The sequence below is a fragment of the Phodopus roborovskii genome, unplaced genomic scaffold (genome assembly GCF_943737965.1).
Source record: "Phodopus roborovskii unplaced genomic scaffold, PHOROB, whole genome shotgun sequence".
NCBI lineage: Eukaryota > Metazoa > Chordata > Mammalia > Rodentia > Cricetidae > Phodopus > Phodopus roborovskii.
The window spans coordinates 27475384-27491835 of NW_026126525.1; the positions used below are offsets into that span (position 1 = coordinate 27475384).

The 16452-nt window shown below is 37.9% G+C and overlaps 1 protein-coding gene across 4 annotated transcripts in view; it reads right to left on the reverse strand.

The window, feature by feature from the left end:
* The window catches only part of Fip1l1 (factor interacting with PAPOLA and CPSF1), a 63118-nt gene that overhangs the window by 6329 nt on the left and 40337 nt on the right, over positions 1-16452 (reverse strand). For 2 of the 4 annotated variants that reach the window (XM_051198356.1, XM_051198354.1), the window contains 4 exons: positions 9318-9344; positions 7360-7414; positions 6795-6850; positions 678-897 (listed from right to left, as the gene is read on the reverse strand). In XM_051198356.1, the coding sequence (XP_051054313.1) occupies positions 678-897; positions 6795-6850; positions 7360-7414; positions 9318-9344 (358 nt within the window). The remainder of the gene's footprint in view (positions 1-677; positions 898-6794; positions 6851-7359; positions 7415-9317; positions 9345-16452) is intronic. The other 2 variants (XM_051198357.1, XM_051198355.1) reach the window with 1 other exon arrangement.

Genomic DNA, 16452 nt, shown 5'->3' on the forward strand with positions numbered 1-16452 from the left:
GAATTTTTCTACCTTTGGACTTTCTGACATTAACCTTTTACTCACATGTAAGTAGAACATGTAAATCTTTACCACACACACACACACACACACACACACCTACAGAACACACAAAGGGACACAATATTCTGGCTTCCACAACCTTTCACATCAGGACCTGTGCATACGAGTGAGGACCCCTTTATGCAGACTTATGCATTCTGGAGCAGTGCTTGAGAATTCCTTTAGACATGGCACACCAATGGAAATTCAGGTGCACACAAAGAAATTCCAAATGCTAAAATTAGCTTATTTATGTTTAAAAAAAAAAAAAAAAGAAAATGGTAGTCAATAAATGGGAGTATTTTTAACTCACGGTACATATTTAAGGTGGTAATTTTATTTTAAAATAATATAATATATATCAGAAATGTGTATGAATTATCAAGTAATTAAACTTAAAGAGAAAATAGTTTTAGATGACAAGACAGAAATCTGTGGGGGATTAAAATTTCCATTAGGGCAAATGAACAACCAGATTTGAAACTTGCTGCTTATGATAATGGGGTCCTCCAGAATGAAAGGAGTATGATCTCAAATGTTTTTTCTAACCATGTCTTGAGCATTCTTTCCCTAGTGACACCAAATCCAAATGCAAAGTACAGCTGAAATGTGCAGCACCCTCACACCCGACAAACCTGTTGAAAACGCTGGGGGTGGGACTGTGATCCCGCTCCCGCTCCCTCTCTCGGGTGCGCTCTCTTTCTCTGTCCCGGTCTCGGTCTCTCTCTCGGTCCCTGTCTCTCTCTCGGTCTCGGTCTCGGTCTTTCTCTCTACGTGCATAATAGTCCCACTGCTTGGTGGTGTCCACAAGGCTAGGCCATGAGGGAGCTGAACTGGTAAGATGGGGGAAGGCAACTAAAGGAAAAAGCACATTAAAATCAAATGTTATGGAACTCTGATACTCTTCATTTGGCAAGAAACTTTCCAATATCAAAAGCAGAAACCAGAAGACAGAAGAACATCATTGAAGTATTAAGAGAAAATGAAATACAAAAATTATATTTTAAAGATTAGGTGTAGCTTTCTGAGTGAACACCTGCCTATAGCATACACAAAGCAATGGGTTCAATACCCACATCTACAAAAAAACAAAATACCATAACAAAAACCCCAAACAAAACATTTTAACAATAAAACATGTATTTGTAAACAACAAAATGCAAAGCAAAACAAAACTTAATTATCCAAGACAATGAAGGAAAATTCTTTTAGAAGGGAGACCTAAAATGAAAATAGCTGATCAAATAGACCATATATCCCTTTTAAGAAGAAGATAATGAATTTCAAAACAACAGTAAGTTACAAGAGAAATATTAAGATACATCATCTCTGCACTGGTTAAGAAGAGAGTTCGTGTATTATTTACGTATTATTAAATACACTCAGCAAATTTCAAGAGAATGGGAGCTATATTCATAAAGAATAAAAATAAAGATGTTTTACAAAACCAAAACAAAACAAAAAAAGAACAACAAAAAACTGTTATTGATCCAGGAAGTCATGGAAGGGATAGAAATGGCAATACAAACATCTCAATAGCCACAATTAAAAACAACACTGATTTCATCAGTTACAAGACAGAGTTTGTTGACTTTTACTTTTAAAAGTCTATATACTGAGGATTGGAGAGATGCCTTAGTAGTTAACAATACTGGCTGCTCTTCCAGAAGACATGGGTTTATTTCCTAGCACCCACATGGCAGTTCACAACTATAACTACAGTTCCAGGACGCCCCCCCCCCACTGGTGTCCATGGATACTCTATGCACATGGCACACAGCCACATGTAAACAAAGCATTCATATACATAAGTTTTTGTAAAAGTCAATATTCTGAATACATGACATAAAAACACATGGGGAAAGGATTGGGGTGGGGTGGCTTCATGAAGACAAAGAGATGAGAGCAATGGTTAGTATTCCAGAGGACCTAAATTTCATTCCCCAGCAACCATATGGCAACTCCCAACCATCTTAACTCCAGTTCCTGGGGATCTGATTCCTGTCTGGTTTCCATGGGAACCAAAAATGCTCATGGTTGGTGAACACAGACATGTAGTCAAAACACCCACACTCACAAAATAAAATAAATTTTGTTTTGTGGGAAGAGAACCTGGGTCTATTATGAAGTTTTAGGTCATAAGGAACATGTTCTCCTGGAGGATTGTGGGTATATGTCTTCTTTCACTCATTTCTGTCCTAGCCATCAGGCTTATGTTTTGCTTCATTATACAATTCACACAAGGCTTAATTAAGAGCCATGGGTTTGTCTAAGTTATGGATGAGAATCTCTAAATCTGTGAGCCAAAATAAAGGAGAAAGAAAAGAAAAAAGCTTATCTCCTGATATTCCTATAAAATCTATTTTTAAACGAGATCTCACTTCAGAAGCAGTCTTCAAATAATATTCAGAAAAGGTTTGGGGGTATGAGGATGAATTCTACATTTTATAGTAAACAAAATAAAGACAGAAATGTATTTGTTGTCTTTCTTGTAAAGCCTCATTTGGCTGGGATAAGAAAAACCCCTTACACTCTTTTACTAATTTTTCAACTGACTTTCTAATTAAAGGCTTGTCCCTAAAAGGAGAGCTAGGAATGGTAGAAACACTGCTTGCAGAAGACTCTTGCTTCCTTCTAATAGAAATACACACCTAAATTCATGGTTTTAAAAAAGTACTACCAGGCTGGGTCAATGATCAAGAATGCCTTTCAGATATGGAATGTGTTTTACTTGTACTGAAGCAAACATACAAGAGGCAGATAGATTGACAGAAAAAATGCTCAATGCCATTCAAAAAAGGCAAAAAGCAAACAAAGGAACTCAGTGAACAGTGCTGTTTAAATGCTTACAAAATATCAGAACCGTCTAACCTTCAATTCTAGCTTCTGTTTACACAAGAAAATGATTGGGTGTTTTAACTCATCTAAGGTTTCTCTAAGATAAGCTGAATCCAACATCCCAACACAGGTAACTGCAGAGCCTATGCTTCAACAATTCCTTCTCACTGCTTCAGGGATAGAGAAAAGGGAGAGAGCTTGTAACCTGCTGGAGATGGCCTAGATTATTAAAAAAAAAAAAAAAAAAAAGCCCATTGCTTCAATGCAATACCCTAGACTTAGGGAGGGATAGGGATAAGGAGAGAGGGAGAGGGAGAGGGAGGGGGGGGGATTCCAACCCAGGCACAGTGTCAAGAAGAGCCAATACTACCTTTGGGGAATGAAAAGCAAATGTAACTAACAAAATTTGGTCTGGCACACCCTGTAAGAGCTTGTTAAAGGTATTTGGAAGCATATCCCCAAGACATAGAGTCTACCACAGAAATGTCTTTGAAATCCACTAAAATTTCCTGCCTCTTCAATGGAGGAAACAGAATATCCATCATAATGTCCACCTCTGGATTACTCTCATAGTAGAGACCACAACATGCTACTCTGAAACAACACTTGTGAGAATGCTGCTGAGGTAAAAGTAACCGAGAAGCCACACAGCAAAGAAAAAGCTCCTTGCTCCCTCGAATTTGCCCACGGGCCCGAAATCAATCCACAAAAGTTCAGGTATATTCCTTGCTCTGGAGACCCATCACTAGTTCCTTTATTTATCAACAACTTTATTCCATTATCCTTTCAGTAGTAGGGACTGAAGCCAGGCCCTCATACACGCTGGCCAAGCATTCATCTTGGAATCACAGCCTGAGCCATCTATCCAGTCAGTTGGTTAGTTAGTGGGGGCACCCTAATTAAGGGTTATTTATAGGAGCATGGATGGGAGTTATTTATAGGCACACAGGACAATACACCAATGGCTATGAAATGCCACAGAAGAAAATGCCTCTCCCTTCCTGAGCAACCATTAACTGGCTTTGTACAAAGCCTCAGGAAATGGTGGGTTTTCTTGGGATCTTTTGATGGGCCCAGTAATTAGAGGTAATGTGAGTTCATGTATGCACACATGGCCATGTCATACCTGGAAGACAGACACAGCGTTACAACTGCACTCAGTCTCCTCCGATGTTGTCTGAACCTTGCAAGGGTGCTACAGATGTGTATTTGGGGATGGACACTGAAGGCACTTTTTGGTCTCACATGTATTATTGTCTTAGTTACCGATGCCATAAGAGCCAGACTCTGTCTTTTGTGTCACACAGATCATACACGCTAATAAACACGCTCTTCTCTTCCAATCTGTCTTTGGGAGGGTGTTTCACCTAACAATTGTGGACAGCTTTTTTTCCCACCCATCTACAAGTTCAACAGCTTTTACTTGTTCCCCAAGTCCAAGAAGGCAAAAAGCTATTCCATCCTTTCTCCGTGCCCTTAATGTCCATAATTTTCTCATAATTAATAGGCAGAAGGGAACATTTTCCAATGTCAATCTAGCAACTTTAAAACTCTGCACAAGATTAACAGAAACCTCAAAGCCTGGTGGCAAACATGTCTACTCAATAACAGTGTATAAAGGTACACTTGGTTTTACTGAGCTTCAAAAAATGCTGTTTTGTTTTTTTAATATAAATTGAAAGTTTGTAGCAATCTTACAACCTATGTGCCAACCAATAGCAAAATCTTAACTCTCTCAATTCCATGAAAGCTGGGCAAGGAAGAAAGGTACAAAAATCAATTTGAAGACAACAGAAGCTAGATTGTGATGATCAACAATCAGTCTCAGAAAGATTTATTAATGCAAGGTACAGAAAAGCTGCAGCGAGCTATCTAGAAGTTGTGAGAGAGTCAACAAAGGCTGGATGCACTAACCAAAGATTTTTCAGTAAGAGCACTTTTCTCTAGAAGAACATACATACCATTTAGAGCTTTTACAGCTAAAGACAATCAGAGTCTGGCTGCAAGGTTACAGTAGCTAGTGACTTTAAGTCAATGCCATTCACAAAGGTCTAGGCCTCTTCCAGTGCTCTGTAAATGCGATGAGGCCTGGGTGGCAGCAAACTGTCCACAACTTGGCTCACTGATTATCAAAAGCCCACCACCAAGATCTACTACTCAGAAAAAAAGACTTTTTCAAAATACTCATCCCTGACAATGCATCCAGTCACTCAAGAACACTGATGGAAATGTGGGCTTCAATTTATATTGTTTTCATTTCTGCAAACACAAAACTCATTCCACAACCTGTGCTCAAGAGTAACTGTATTTTAAGTCTTAATTTCCTAAGTCTTAATTGATTCCTCTGATATAACCGGAAAACATAAAGTGAAATCTTCTAGTTCTAGATGTCATTAAGAATATTCAGGATTTAGAGGAGGAGGTAAAGATACTGACATCAACATGAACTAGCAAGAGAGACTTGGAAGGAGTTAGAACTTCAGCAGATGGAGCAAGTACCTGCAGAGAGGACTGTGGAAGAAATGAAGTGGAGCTTGACATGTGTTCTAGTGAACACTACACAAGTGTCAACTGAGTGAACAGGACATAACCTTAGTTTCTCAAGCAGTGGCACTGTACAAGAGGGCTGACTCCATCCCAGTGCTCCTACTCTGGGAGAAGATACCATCAAACAGAATCACATTGCTACAGGGAAATCTTTCAGAGAAGATGCAATATAGAGTAAACTTCACTGCAATGTTAAGATATTGCCATAGCAACTCTAATTGTTAGTAGTAGCCACCACAGTGACTGAGTCAAAAAGATTATATAACTCATCTCACGAAGGGTTCAAATGATACTAGTATTTTTTAACAACTTTTTTTTTAAATTAAGGGCTATATGCTTCTTGAAGCATGATACTGCACATTTACAGAGCTTAATATAAATAAACATTATTTTTTCTATGCACTGGGAAATAAAGGGCTCTACAGAATGTGTTTTATCATGTTTGCTTTACTGTGCTGGTCTGGAAACCAACCTTCTCTACCTCCAAAGTAAGCTTATACTACTGAATATGAACAGGAGCTCTCTGGGGTCCAGCCACTCATCACTTGCAGTTCATAGGCTTACCATTTCCTCTTACCCCATGAAGCAAGCTATCGCCAAATGTTCCACCCTTTGAGTTAGGAGACTCTTTTCACTCAATTCTCAAGACAAGTTCCTTTTTTTCTGAGATAGGGTTTCTCGGTATTGCTTTGGAACCTGTCCTGGAACTAGCTCTGTAGAGCAGGCTTGTCTCAAACTCACAGAGATTCACCTGCCTCTGACTCCCGAGTGTTGGGATTAAAGGCATGCACCATCAACGCCTGGCTCCAAACAAGTTCTTTTCTGTCTGGTCACCTGCCTATCTCCTTAGTGACCAATAAATTTGGTAAGGGTAACCACTACAACTCACCACATCCTTAAGTAAGTATGATGGATCACTCTTAAAAATAAATAAAAAAAGGGAAGGTGTCAGAAGCCCTTGGTGTGGATAAAATTGCTACAAATAAAAAGTGTGTGTGTGTGCTGGGGGGGGAGGGCATACAACATGACTTAACAAAAACTAAGCCAGTGAAAGGAAAAAATAAGGTTAGCTGGATGCCATGACTCATGGACAATGAGACTGAGACAAGTCCTAAATCATTTCAGGAAAAATTTCAGGAAAAGCTGAACTTCCCATACCTGCTGTGCTGCAATTGAAAAAGAAAGTATATTCTCTAAAGTAATCTGGTATATATATAAAGACTTCACTCTATCAATTGATTTTTTTTTTTTTTTTTTTTTTTGCTTACTTTGTAAAGGTGTTATTTTAACCCATGAAAACATGTTTCTATTTCTTTACCATACATACTTTACCGATTCACAGTGGATCTGGGTGGCAAGTAACTTACCATTGCCGTATGGAAATGCTCGTGCAGAACGGCTGTCGTAACCAGAAGAATGGCCACTGTGGCGGAAAGAAGTATCTTTATGTCTGATGCAAATAATTACTCAATCGTAATAGTCCAGTACAAATGAGAAGACAGCAAAGCAATCTGTTACAAGGTCTTGCTATTTTTTAATGTGATAACATGGACTTTTTCACCTCAAAAACACTAAGACCTAGTTATTTGCTGGTATTACTCAATATGACATATAACCAATTTCAGCTTTCTAAATAAGATTCAGGGAAATTGAGGTAACAGAATGAGGTTTAAAATTTAGAAAAATTGGTTTTAATGTCTCTAACTTGGTTATAATACCTTTCCAACATATACAAATTATTGATTTCTAACAAACTATTTTTATCTCCTTTGCCCAATTTTGATATTAGTCTATATTACATGAAAGCACTTAATAGAGAGTAACTTATGAATTAACAGGCAGGTGCTATGTGTAAACATTAGAGAATATTACAAAGGTTCTGTTGCAAGGCTGTCAATGACGAACAACTGAAGAGGATTGGCACTGCTTTACCTTTCTATTGTTGGTATAAGAGATGGAGGCGGAGCGCCTGGTGGAGGAGGGAACCCTGAAACAGTCAACCACAAGATACGATCATTAACAGGAGGCATATGTAATGTCAAGAGTGAAACAGGTGCTGAGTATCACTAATATTTTCTGGGGACACAAACGTGCTTCTCTACGTCATTACGAACAGGAAAAAATAGAGCTGAAACTTATAAACAGTTTTTTAGAGCAATAACGTTGTTAATTAGCAATCTGATCTAACACACAGAGCACAAATTGTCAGGACACCTGGTCTTATTTTCAGCACCACACACAGCCCATTTTGTGCATATAAGGAAGTTAGTCTCAATGCCTTACCTTTTCCACATTAAAAAAAAATAAAAAAGTAATAGTTTTGCCATCAGATTATGTTTTGAAGAAACACAAATAAAATAACATTTATGTCATTTAAAAATAGTTTGAGTTTCAGATTTATAGAAATTTCTTTGAAGTGTATAAATTTATAAGTTAAATCTAACCAGTAAAAATGTATTCATAGCAAGAACATCTGCCATAAAATGTTACTTAAACAACCCCAATGAGCTACTTTACAAAGCAAGGCACACAATGGAGGCAAATGATTTGCACCTTTGTCTTGTGAAGTTAACACTGTCAGTTATTTGCATAGCTAAATGAAACCCACAGGACAGACAGCATGGCTAAAGGAGCTCAACAGTAGTCTCCTCTATACTTCCAAAGCCCAGATGTAACTGCCACAGTCAAAGACTTCAAAGTCCCACAACTTCTGATACCTATTTCCCGAAGGTTTTAGCAACCTCCACTACTAGGAAATGCATCACATTCAACAGTTTCGATCATGTGTTCTCTGGCTCACGTCTTGCCGAACCTCCACCGTCTTCTACTAACTGGCACCTTCCCATTAAGGCTCCTCTCCAGTATTCTCTGGGGACATGAACCCCAGTTCTCTCATTCTTTCTCAAAGTTTTGTTTCTTGCCTGAAACTATTTCAAGCTTACTTTGCTAGTCATTCTGTCCAGTTTTAGCATCTGTAACTCTTCTACTATATCAAAGCAGGCCTGGGTTTATCAGTTACCACAGTAGTCCACCTCCTACACAACAGTTTCACAGCCATACTATCATTTAGACTAAAAAGAAACAACAATCCCTTAGACTTCCCCTGGCCAGCCTTTCCTCAGCCACACCCATACAGTCAGTGACTGCACTCCTAGCTAAGTATGTACACTGACCTTTGCAATCTAAACTTCTTTCTGCTCATCCAGATCACCTGGAATTGAGACCCACTCTTCCCAGCATCGTCACAGTCATCTTCATACTCCTTGTTTTTTAAACTGAACTCAGTAAATATACTTTCTATTGGTTCATCATTACACATCATTACATCACTGACAAAAATGTAAAAATCAACACAGGGCTACATAACCACTCCTACAACACAATCACAATGTCTACTTAGTTACCATTCTAAGAACAAATACTTGACTAGTTATTAAGCACACAATTGCTGTGTATTTCAGAACATATTTCCTCATGACAATGAATTATGACAATGGGTAAACAATCAGAAGCTATGATAAAATTGAGATATATTATTTTTCTTTTCTCTTTGAGTCACTTACACACACACACACACACACACACACACACACACACACACACACACACACACACAATCCTTGGTCTAAAAAGCTTTCAAACAGTGATTTAATCCTGTATCTTCTATTGTTTTCCTCATTAATTGATAAGGTGAGAACATCTGTTTCTATAGAAATGGGTAAGACGGGCTTAAAACTGGAATGAAGCAAAGGCAGAGCTGAAAATAGGACCTTGAAATCCCAGTGGCCTAGTGCACATTCTAACTGTATCAACACCGTCCCTCCTGCAACTATAAGCTTGAAATTTCATGTTCATTAACAATGATGGAGAAAACATGAAAAAAGTTTTACCTGGAGGTGGTACAGTTATTGGAATACCTAAAAAACAAGTGATGAAATTTAATATAGTAACTGGATTTCAGAACCTGGTATGTTTTATGCCATCACCAAAACAAACTTTGAAATAAAACCCCTGTCTCAGCATCCTGGCACAGTACTCAAGAGAAGCGCTCTGTATTCTTGCAGACCAACAATTCAAGTACAGCATCCAACTTCCCTGATGAGAACCAGTCTAGCAACTTCACAGCAAGATTGCCCCACTGGCTGGAGTCACAAATAAAGTTAAAAGGCACATCACTTAAAAATATCGAACTCCATAATGTTCAAGAACTCACTATGTTGGGTCATCAGAAACTGATGGTGTTAGCTTAACACTTTAATGTAAGTACTGCAAGTAGGGAAAGCCAGTGTGTGCTACTCAAGTGTTGAAGACTTTGTTTACTGCTGTTGCTGGGAGTCAATAGTCAATACTCTTTGATTTGTAGAAGTGGAAAAGCAGGCATAAGAAACTTACATATGAACACATACACACCCACACATCATATTAACATAAACAGATAATTGCCTTCTACAGGTGTTGGCAAACTAACATGAGATTGTCTCTCGATTCTTTGTAAGCATCACAGCCTTTAAGAAATAAACTATGCATGAACATTCTAAGTTTACACTGGCGAAATGTCCCTGTTGAGTACTAAGCAACTAAAATTAAATCCTAATTTTAAATTCAAGAAACACATGAAAGCCAGTGTATGACATACAAACTGGAAGTACTTTTAGCTGAAAAAATAATGGTCTCAGAGTAAGAAAACAGGAAAAAAATTAAAACAACTTTTTTATTAAAAGTTTTATATTACAAATAAATTCAATCGTTCAAAGTTTATTAAATCTTCTTTAAAACTGTGTCAAAATTAGCTCAAAGGAGGGGAGCAAATTCACTTACTAACTGCATGCAAGTGAGCAGAAGCACTTTCAGATGTTTTCGTGACCACGGAAAGCTGCTGCTAGTTGACTGTAAGATGTTCTGACGGACATGTTTTACTGGAAGAAGGCTGTCATGAATAAGAGCTTAAGGCAGCATATGGCCTTAAAACACTGACTCAAGTACCCGATCTAACCCCATGAAATAAAAGGTTATAAAACCACTAAGAGTGAAAAAATATGTAAGGCAACCATGGCACTCCCAGCCTATCAAGCGGATCCACAGGCAATCCCATTCCCAAGGTTTTTAGCTTGAAGCCTTTCATATCACTGAAGTTTGAAGCCTTTCACATCACTGAAGACTAAGGACATAGCAGATAGCTCTAGCTAAGAATTCCAAAAGCAAAGCTATATGGGGGAAGGAAGGCAGGAATAGTAATGTTTTTCATATATACTACTACTTAATATTCTTTAGAACAGTACAAATATTTAAAACACTACTGAACTTCATTATCTGATTTTAATTCATTTAATAATGAAAATTTGCATGTGTAAGACTACTGTTAGATCAGTGCCTACTCTGTGCTACTTTCATCCTAGTAACGTTATCTAAGTGTGTTTATGAGTAGCAAGCACTACTTTAGCTAGACTTACTAAAATGAGAATTTGTGCAAAAAAAAAAAAAAAAAAGACACAATTACTAGCTGGGGCCTTCAGAACTTAGTCCTCAAACTAAGTTTAGTCCTTTAAACTATGAAAACAAATGCAGAAGGCATATGGCCAAGTTAATTCCTCCAAAAGCAGTTAAAATTACTTTGTTGGTCAGTTTTATGTCAAACTGATACAAGCTAGTGTCTTTTGGTCAGAGGCGCTCTCAACTGAGAAAACACCTCCATAAGACAACTGGATAGGCAAGTGTGTCTAACATTTCCTTAAACAATGATTGATGCGTGAGGACCCAGTTTATCATGGTGAGCCCAACCCTGAGCAGGATCCTGGGTTGTATAAGGACGCAAACCAGTAAGAAGAAGCCAGTAAGCAGCAAGACTTCTGCTTCTGTTTCTGACTCCTTGTTTCTGCCTTGAGTTCCTGTCCTGACTGCCTCTGATGCTTTTGGTCATAGTATTTTTATAACAGCATTAAAACCCTAATTAAAACAATTATTACCTGCCTTTAATTTTATTCTTACTATAGTAGTGTTACAGAAAAGATTTTTAAAAATCAACTGGAACTAAGAACAGAGTAAAAATAAAAAACATGTTAAATATAGTTGTCTTTCCAATTGGTGACTACACAACAGAAAGCTTGTATGATAGAAAGGGCTCTTCCAGTGAGACTTTAATTTCAGTATACTTCAGTATAAACACTTGGTCACGAACATTCTATAAAACTGATGAAACACACAACCAATTCCTTGACAACTCCCAGAAACATTTTCAAAAATAAGTTAGTTTAATAAGTGATAAAATGGAAAACCACATTTTCACTTAAAAAAAAAAATCTCCAGTATTCAATATTTATTAAAGAAACAAAATAAAATAATGTAAGGGATGGAAAACTCATTCCAAAAATCCCATTTTTCTTCCCTGAACAACTCCAATAGACTAAACATACACATTAAGTACTTTGTTACTGTTCTATATGTATGTATATACTTATTTGCATGCATGCATGCATGTACGTGTGTGTGTGTGTGTGTGTGTGTGTGTGTGTGTGTGTGTGTGTGTGTGTGTGTGTACACAGATACATGTTTTGTTTTATTTTGCTTTGAGACAAAGTCTCACTATGTAGCCCTGGCTGGTCAGAAACTCTCTACATAAACAATCTGGCATTGAACTCATGGATATTTACCTGCATCTGCCTCCCAAGGGCTGAGATTAAAGATTTGTGCCACCACCTCTGGCCTTATATTATTTATCTACCTTATATTATTTATCTACAAAATGAAAAAGGAAAGCCTTCCCTAATGGTAATATATTAAAAGCTTCAGCAAAGCAATTATCTATTCACATTCATGCACTTTCCTGCAACAGAATCACTCAGCACAGACTGCTGGGACATTCTAGAGTTTCTCCATTCAAAATGCCTTATGTAATATAAAAACATATCTGCATTCCCAAGAAATCCTAAGGAGATAAAGTCATTAACCTGGGACCACACTCTGAGAACACTGGATTATAACCTGCACTTCTATACTTAAGAGATTCAGTAATACATTTGAAAAGTAAAATCAACTTTTAAATTTTTACAAAGGCATTTTCGTCCAGAGAGTAAAACACAATGACAATACAGACTGCTGTTAGACCTCAGTGGGGATGAGGGATTGAAGAGAGATAGACAGACACAGAGAGAACATTCAGCCTTTTCAGTATGTCATGATTATTCCTAAATGTAAAAGGGGGCAGTGCATGCCTTTAATCGCAGCACTTGGGAGGCAAAGTTAGGCAGATCTTTGTGAGTTTGCGGCCAGCCTGGTCTACAGAGTGAGTTCCAGGACAGTCAGGACTACACAGAGAAACCCTGTCTGGGGTGGGGGCAAGGAGGGGGGGGGGAGAGGCTAAAATTCTACTTAGCAAACTGAGACAAAAAGCAAAAAGGCAGCATTCCTATCAAGTACTAAAAATCAAACAAAAAACATGATCTGTGCCAGGAATTTCCACAAAATACTCTGAAGACACATTAAAAAAAACTTATCTTTAAAGAAACTCATTTTCATCTGTGATTTGTAGAACCATGCTAGGCAGCTTCTGACATGGTTCTATGATTCCTTTCTCCTGATACAAATGCCTTTGCATACTTCTGGTATTGGAGTCCTCTTCTAAGTGAGCTGGACATCACAACTCTTATATAACACACAACACAAAGACAGCAAAACCAGTGAGGCCATGACTAAGCTACAAAAGACAGTGATTTCTACTTTGCTGGCACTCATTCAGTTGCCCCCTCAGATGTTAGGGAGAACCAAGCCCCTTTGGCCCACAACCTAACAAAAAGAGGAAAAGGGTGCTAGACAAAGAACTTCTTGGAGGGCTACTCTTTGGGTTTGGTTCTCAGCACCCATACAGATTCTCACAAGCATCTGTGTTTCCCCTTCCAGGGGACTGACACTCTACTATTATCTCAACAGGTACCAGGTACGCATGTGGCATGCAGGCAATTAAAATCCTCATACACATAAAATAAGGTCTTTTAAAGAAAGAAAGCTGACTTTTATCAAAGTGAGTGAGTTTCGGGACTAAGCCTTTCTCAGTTAAATCCTTAGAAATGACCATGAAGTCTGAAAGTGTGAATTACTTAAGTTACTCCTAGATTCCTAACGCAGACAATAATAATATGCTTTTTAAGCTACTACATTCCAGATAACTTGTAGTAATAGAAACACAATATATACCTACCTATTAAAAGGGGAAAAGGGGCAGAATCACATGAATTCTTCTCCCTGCTTCTCACTAAGTTCCAAATCCCATTAGTACTATAATGTAAGCCACAAAAGCCTGACATAAGCCTGCTTCTACTGTAAGCCAAAGTTGGGAGCGTGTACAAAGACATGGCTGTCAAATTTGCATAATTTCTAAAAATATCATTTAACAGAAATGCTTCACAAATTAAGCACATGAACATGCAGAATACTATAAACTACAGTTTTTCAATGACTAAACCAACCAAGTTGAATTAAGAAGTCATTGTAAATACATTTAAATGATATGACAAAATATACCAGCATATTTATCTAAAAAGCTAATTAAAAACACAAGATCTTATTTTTTTATCACTCAGTCATCAAACTGAGTGATATAGAAACTGAATTCTATAGAAAATAAAATTCCATCTCCAATTAAAATATATTTGATAGACATCCCAATGTTAGGAGAAAATTTATAATTGATTTTAACAGCTCTTATATACATATGCAAAGATACTAGAAGAACAGGGTAAACAAAGAGCAGATATTAAAGCCATACTTAAACTCCACAAACTGCAGTTCCAATGTCGTACTGAATATGACAATTCAGAGTGAGGGTTTAGCCTACTCGGTACTGTACTTGCACAAAACCCTGGATGTGATCCCAGAACTCCAGAAACCAGGCATGGTTAAAAATGAACCCAGTACTCTGAAGAGGAACAGATGTTTAACGCCATCCTTTGTTACACAGACCCTATCTTAAAAAAACAAAGTAAGTAAGTGTGGGGCTCACACCTGTAATCTTAACACCTGGGTAGGCTGAGGCAGGTGGCCTGTTGTAAGTCTGAGGCCAGCATAGACTAAATAGAGGGATTCTTCAAAGAACTTATTTTTAAAGGGCATAATAGGTGGCCCACAGGCTTGCTATGGAAGCATTATGACCTGAGATTGCAGCCATGTAAAAGTGGAGGATAAAAATGTGTTCACCGTGATCCAATGCTGCAGGGAGGAGCAGATTATGCATACAGACAGACCCCAGGGGCTTACTGGGCAGCCAGCCTAGCAGAGGGGTCAAGCTCCAGGTCCAGCAAGAGGTGAGAGCTCCTGTCTCAAAGAATACGGCAGAGAGCAGTAGAGAAAGACAGAGGAAGTGCACCTCTCACTTCTACAGGAGGCAGGTGCACACCCACCCTCTACACAGACAAGACATTGTTATGATTTGAGTATCCACACAAAAAGGACATTAAAATTTCATCTTAAGCTTTTAGTATCTATGAAATCTACATATAAAACAGAACATAACATCAAAGCAAATTAACATTTCAAAGTTAAATTATACGCTTTCTCTAAAATTAGTTCACCATGATAAAATTCTTTTTTAGAAACAAAATAAGCAAAACACCAATGAACAGATATGATCACTCCTTTACAAGCTACCTAGAAAAAGCAAATTCAGAGACAGGAAAAAGAACAGTAGTTATTTTTGATAAGGCAGAAAAAACATGTTGGGGATGATGAAAAGGTTACAGGTATAGTGATACAACAAAATAACAGTCACAAATGGTTAAAACATTTGACAACAGTAACTGACATACAAAATAGGCTACATACATACAAAATAGCACCAACCCTAATTTCATTCTAATTTCCAATTATTTCAGAACTGATGTAGTCAAACATAAGATAATACAAACCTACTACATAGTGGAGCCTTAGTTGAATGGCTTAAAAAATATCTAATTCTGCTCTTCACAAGCTCCCTGACCTCTGCCCCCAGAAGAGTTTATGCACTTCACACTCAAGGGGAAGAAAAATTCCTAAGACATTACTGTGCATGTCCACAGTCCTATGGCAAAGCCTTCTTAGCAGATACACACCCATTTCAACTGTCTGGCATTGTGCAGTCCTTCTATTTTCAAGTTAGTTGCTTAAATTTTAGAAGCTCACTAGTATCCATTTCAGGTGTCATTCTAAAACAAAATTAGTTTACAGATGGGCTGTACTCAAAACAGTACCTTAAAAAGAAAACATTCAATGTATTAGACACTGGTTTACTGGTTCAAATATTACTTGGAAAAGCAAAGACTCCTACTAATGTGTTCCTGAATCAATTTCACAGAACAGAATTTTCTGATTAAGACAGTGAATGGCTTTTTAATTATGGAAGCCATTAATAATTATTTGTTTTCAAGTTACTACTGTGACTATGGTTATAAGTCCTTTAAATCTGAAGTAGCCAGCTCTACTCTTCATTTTGTGATGAACAAAAATATTCTGTTTTCCCTGTGTACCTCACGAGATTCACACATGTCTGCAGATCAATGTTTAAGGGAAAGAAGAGACAATATACCACCCTGTCAATTATCTGACAATGTCTTGGGAGAGAGCTGTTTCTGTCAGCTTTTATTTTTTTAAAAGAACTTTTAGATGTATTTATGTGCACAGGTGTTATCTAAATAAATGTATATATGCCATATGCATGCCCAGTGACCGTGACCCTGTAGGTCATAAGATGACATCAGATCCTTTGGAATTGCTGTCTCACAGATGGGACGTGGCCAGGGTCTTTAGCAAGAGCAGCAAGCATTTAGTGGCTGAGCCATCTCCCCAGACCTATCAGCTCATAATTTTAAGAACTATTTAAGAACACTCACATGGTGAGTCATATTTATAAATCTCCAGAGATGACCACAAGTTTTAACTTCCAAAGGGCATACCTATGAATTTAGTTATGCTGTGATAAAAGGTGTAAGGTAGGCCAGGTGGTGGTGGTGCACGCCTTTAATCTCAGCACTCGGGAGGCAGGGGCAAGCAGATCTCTGTGGG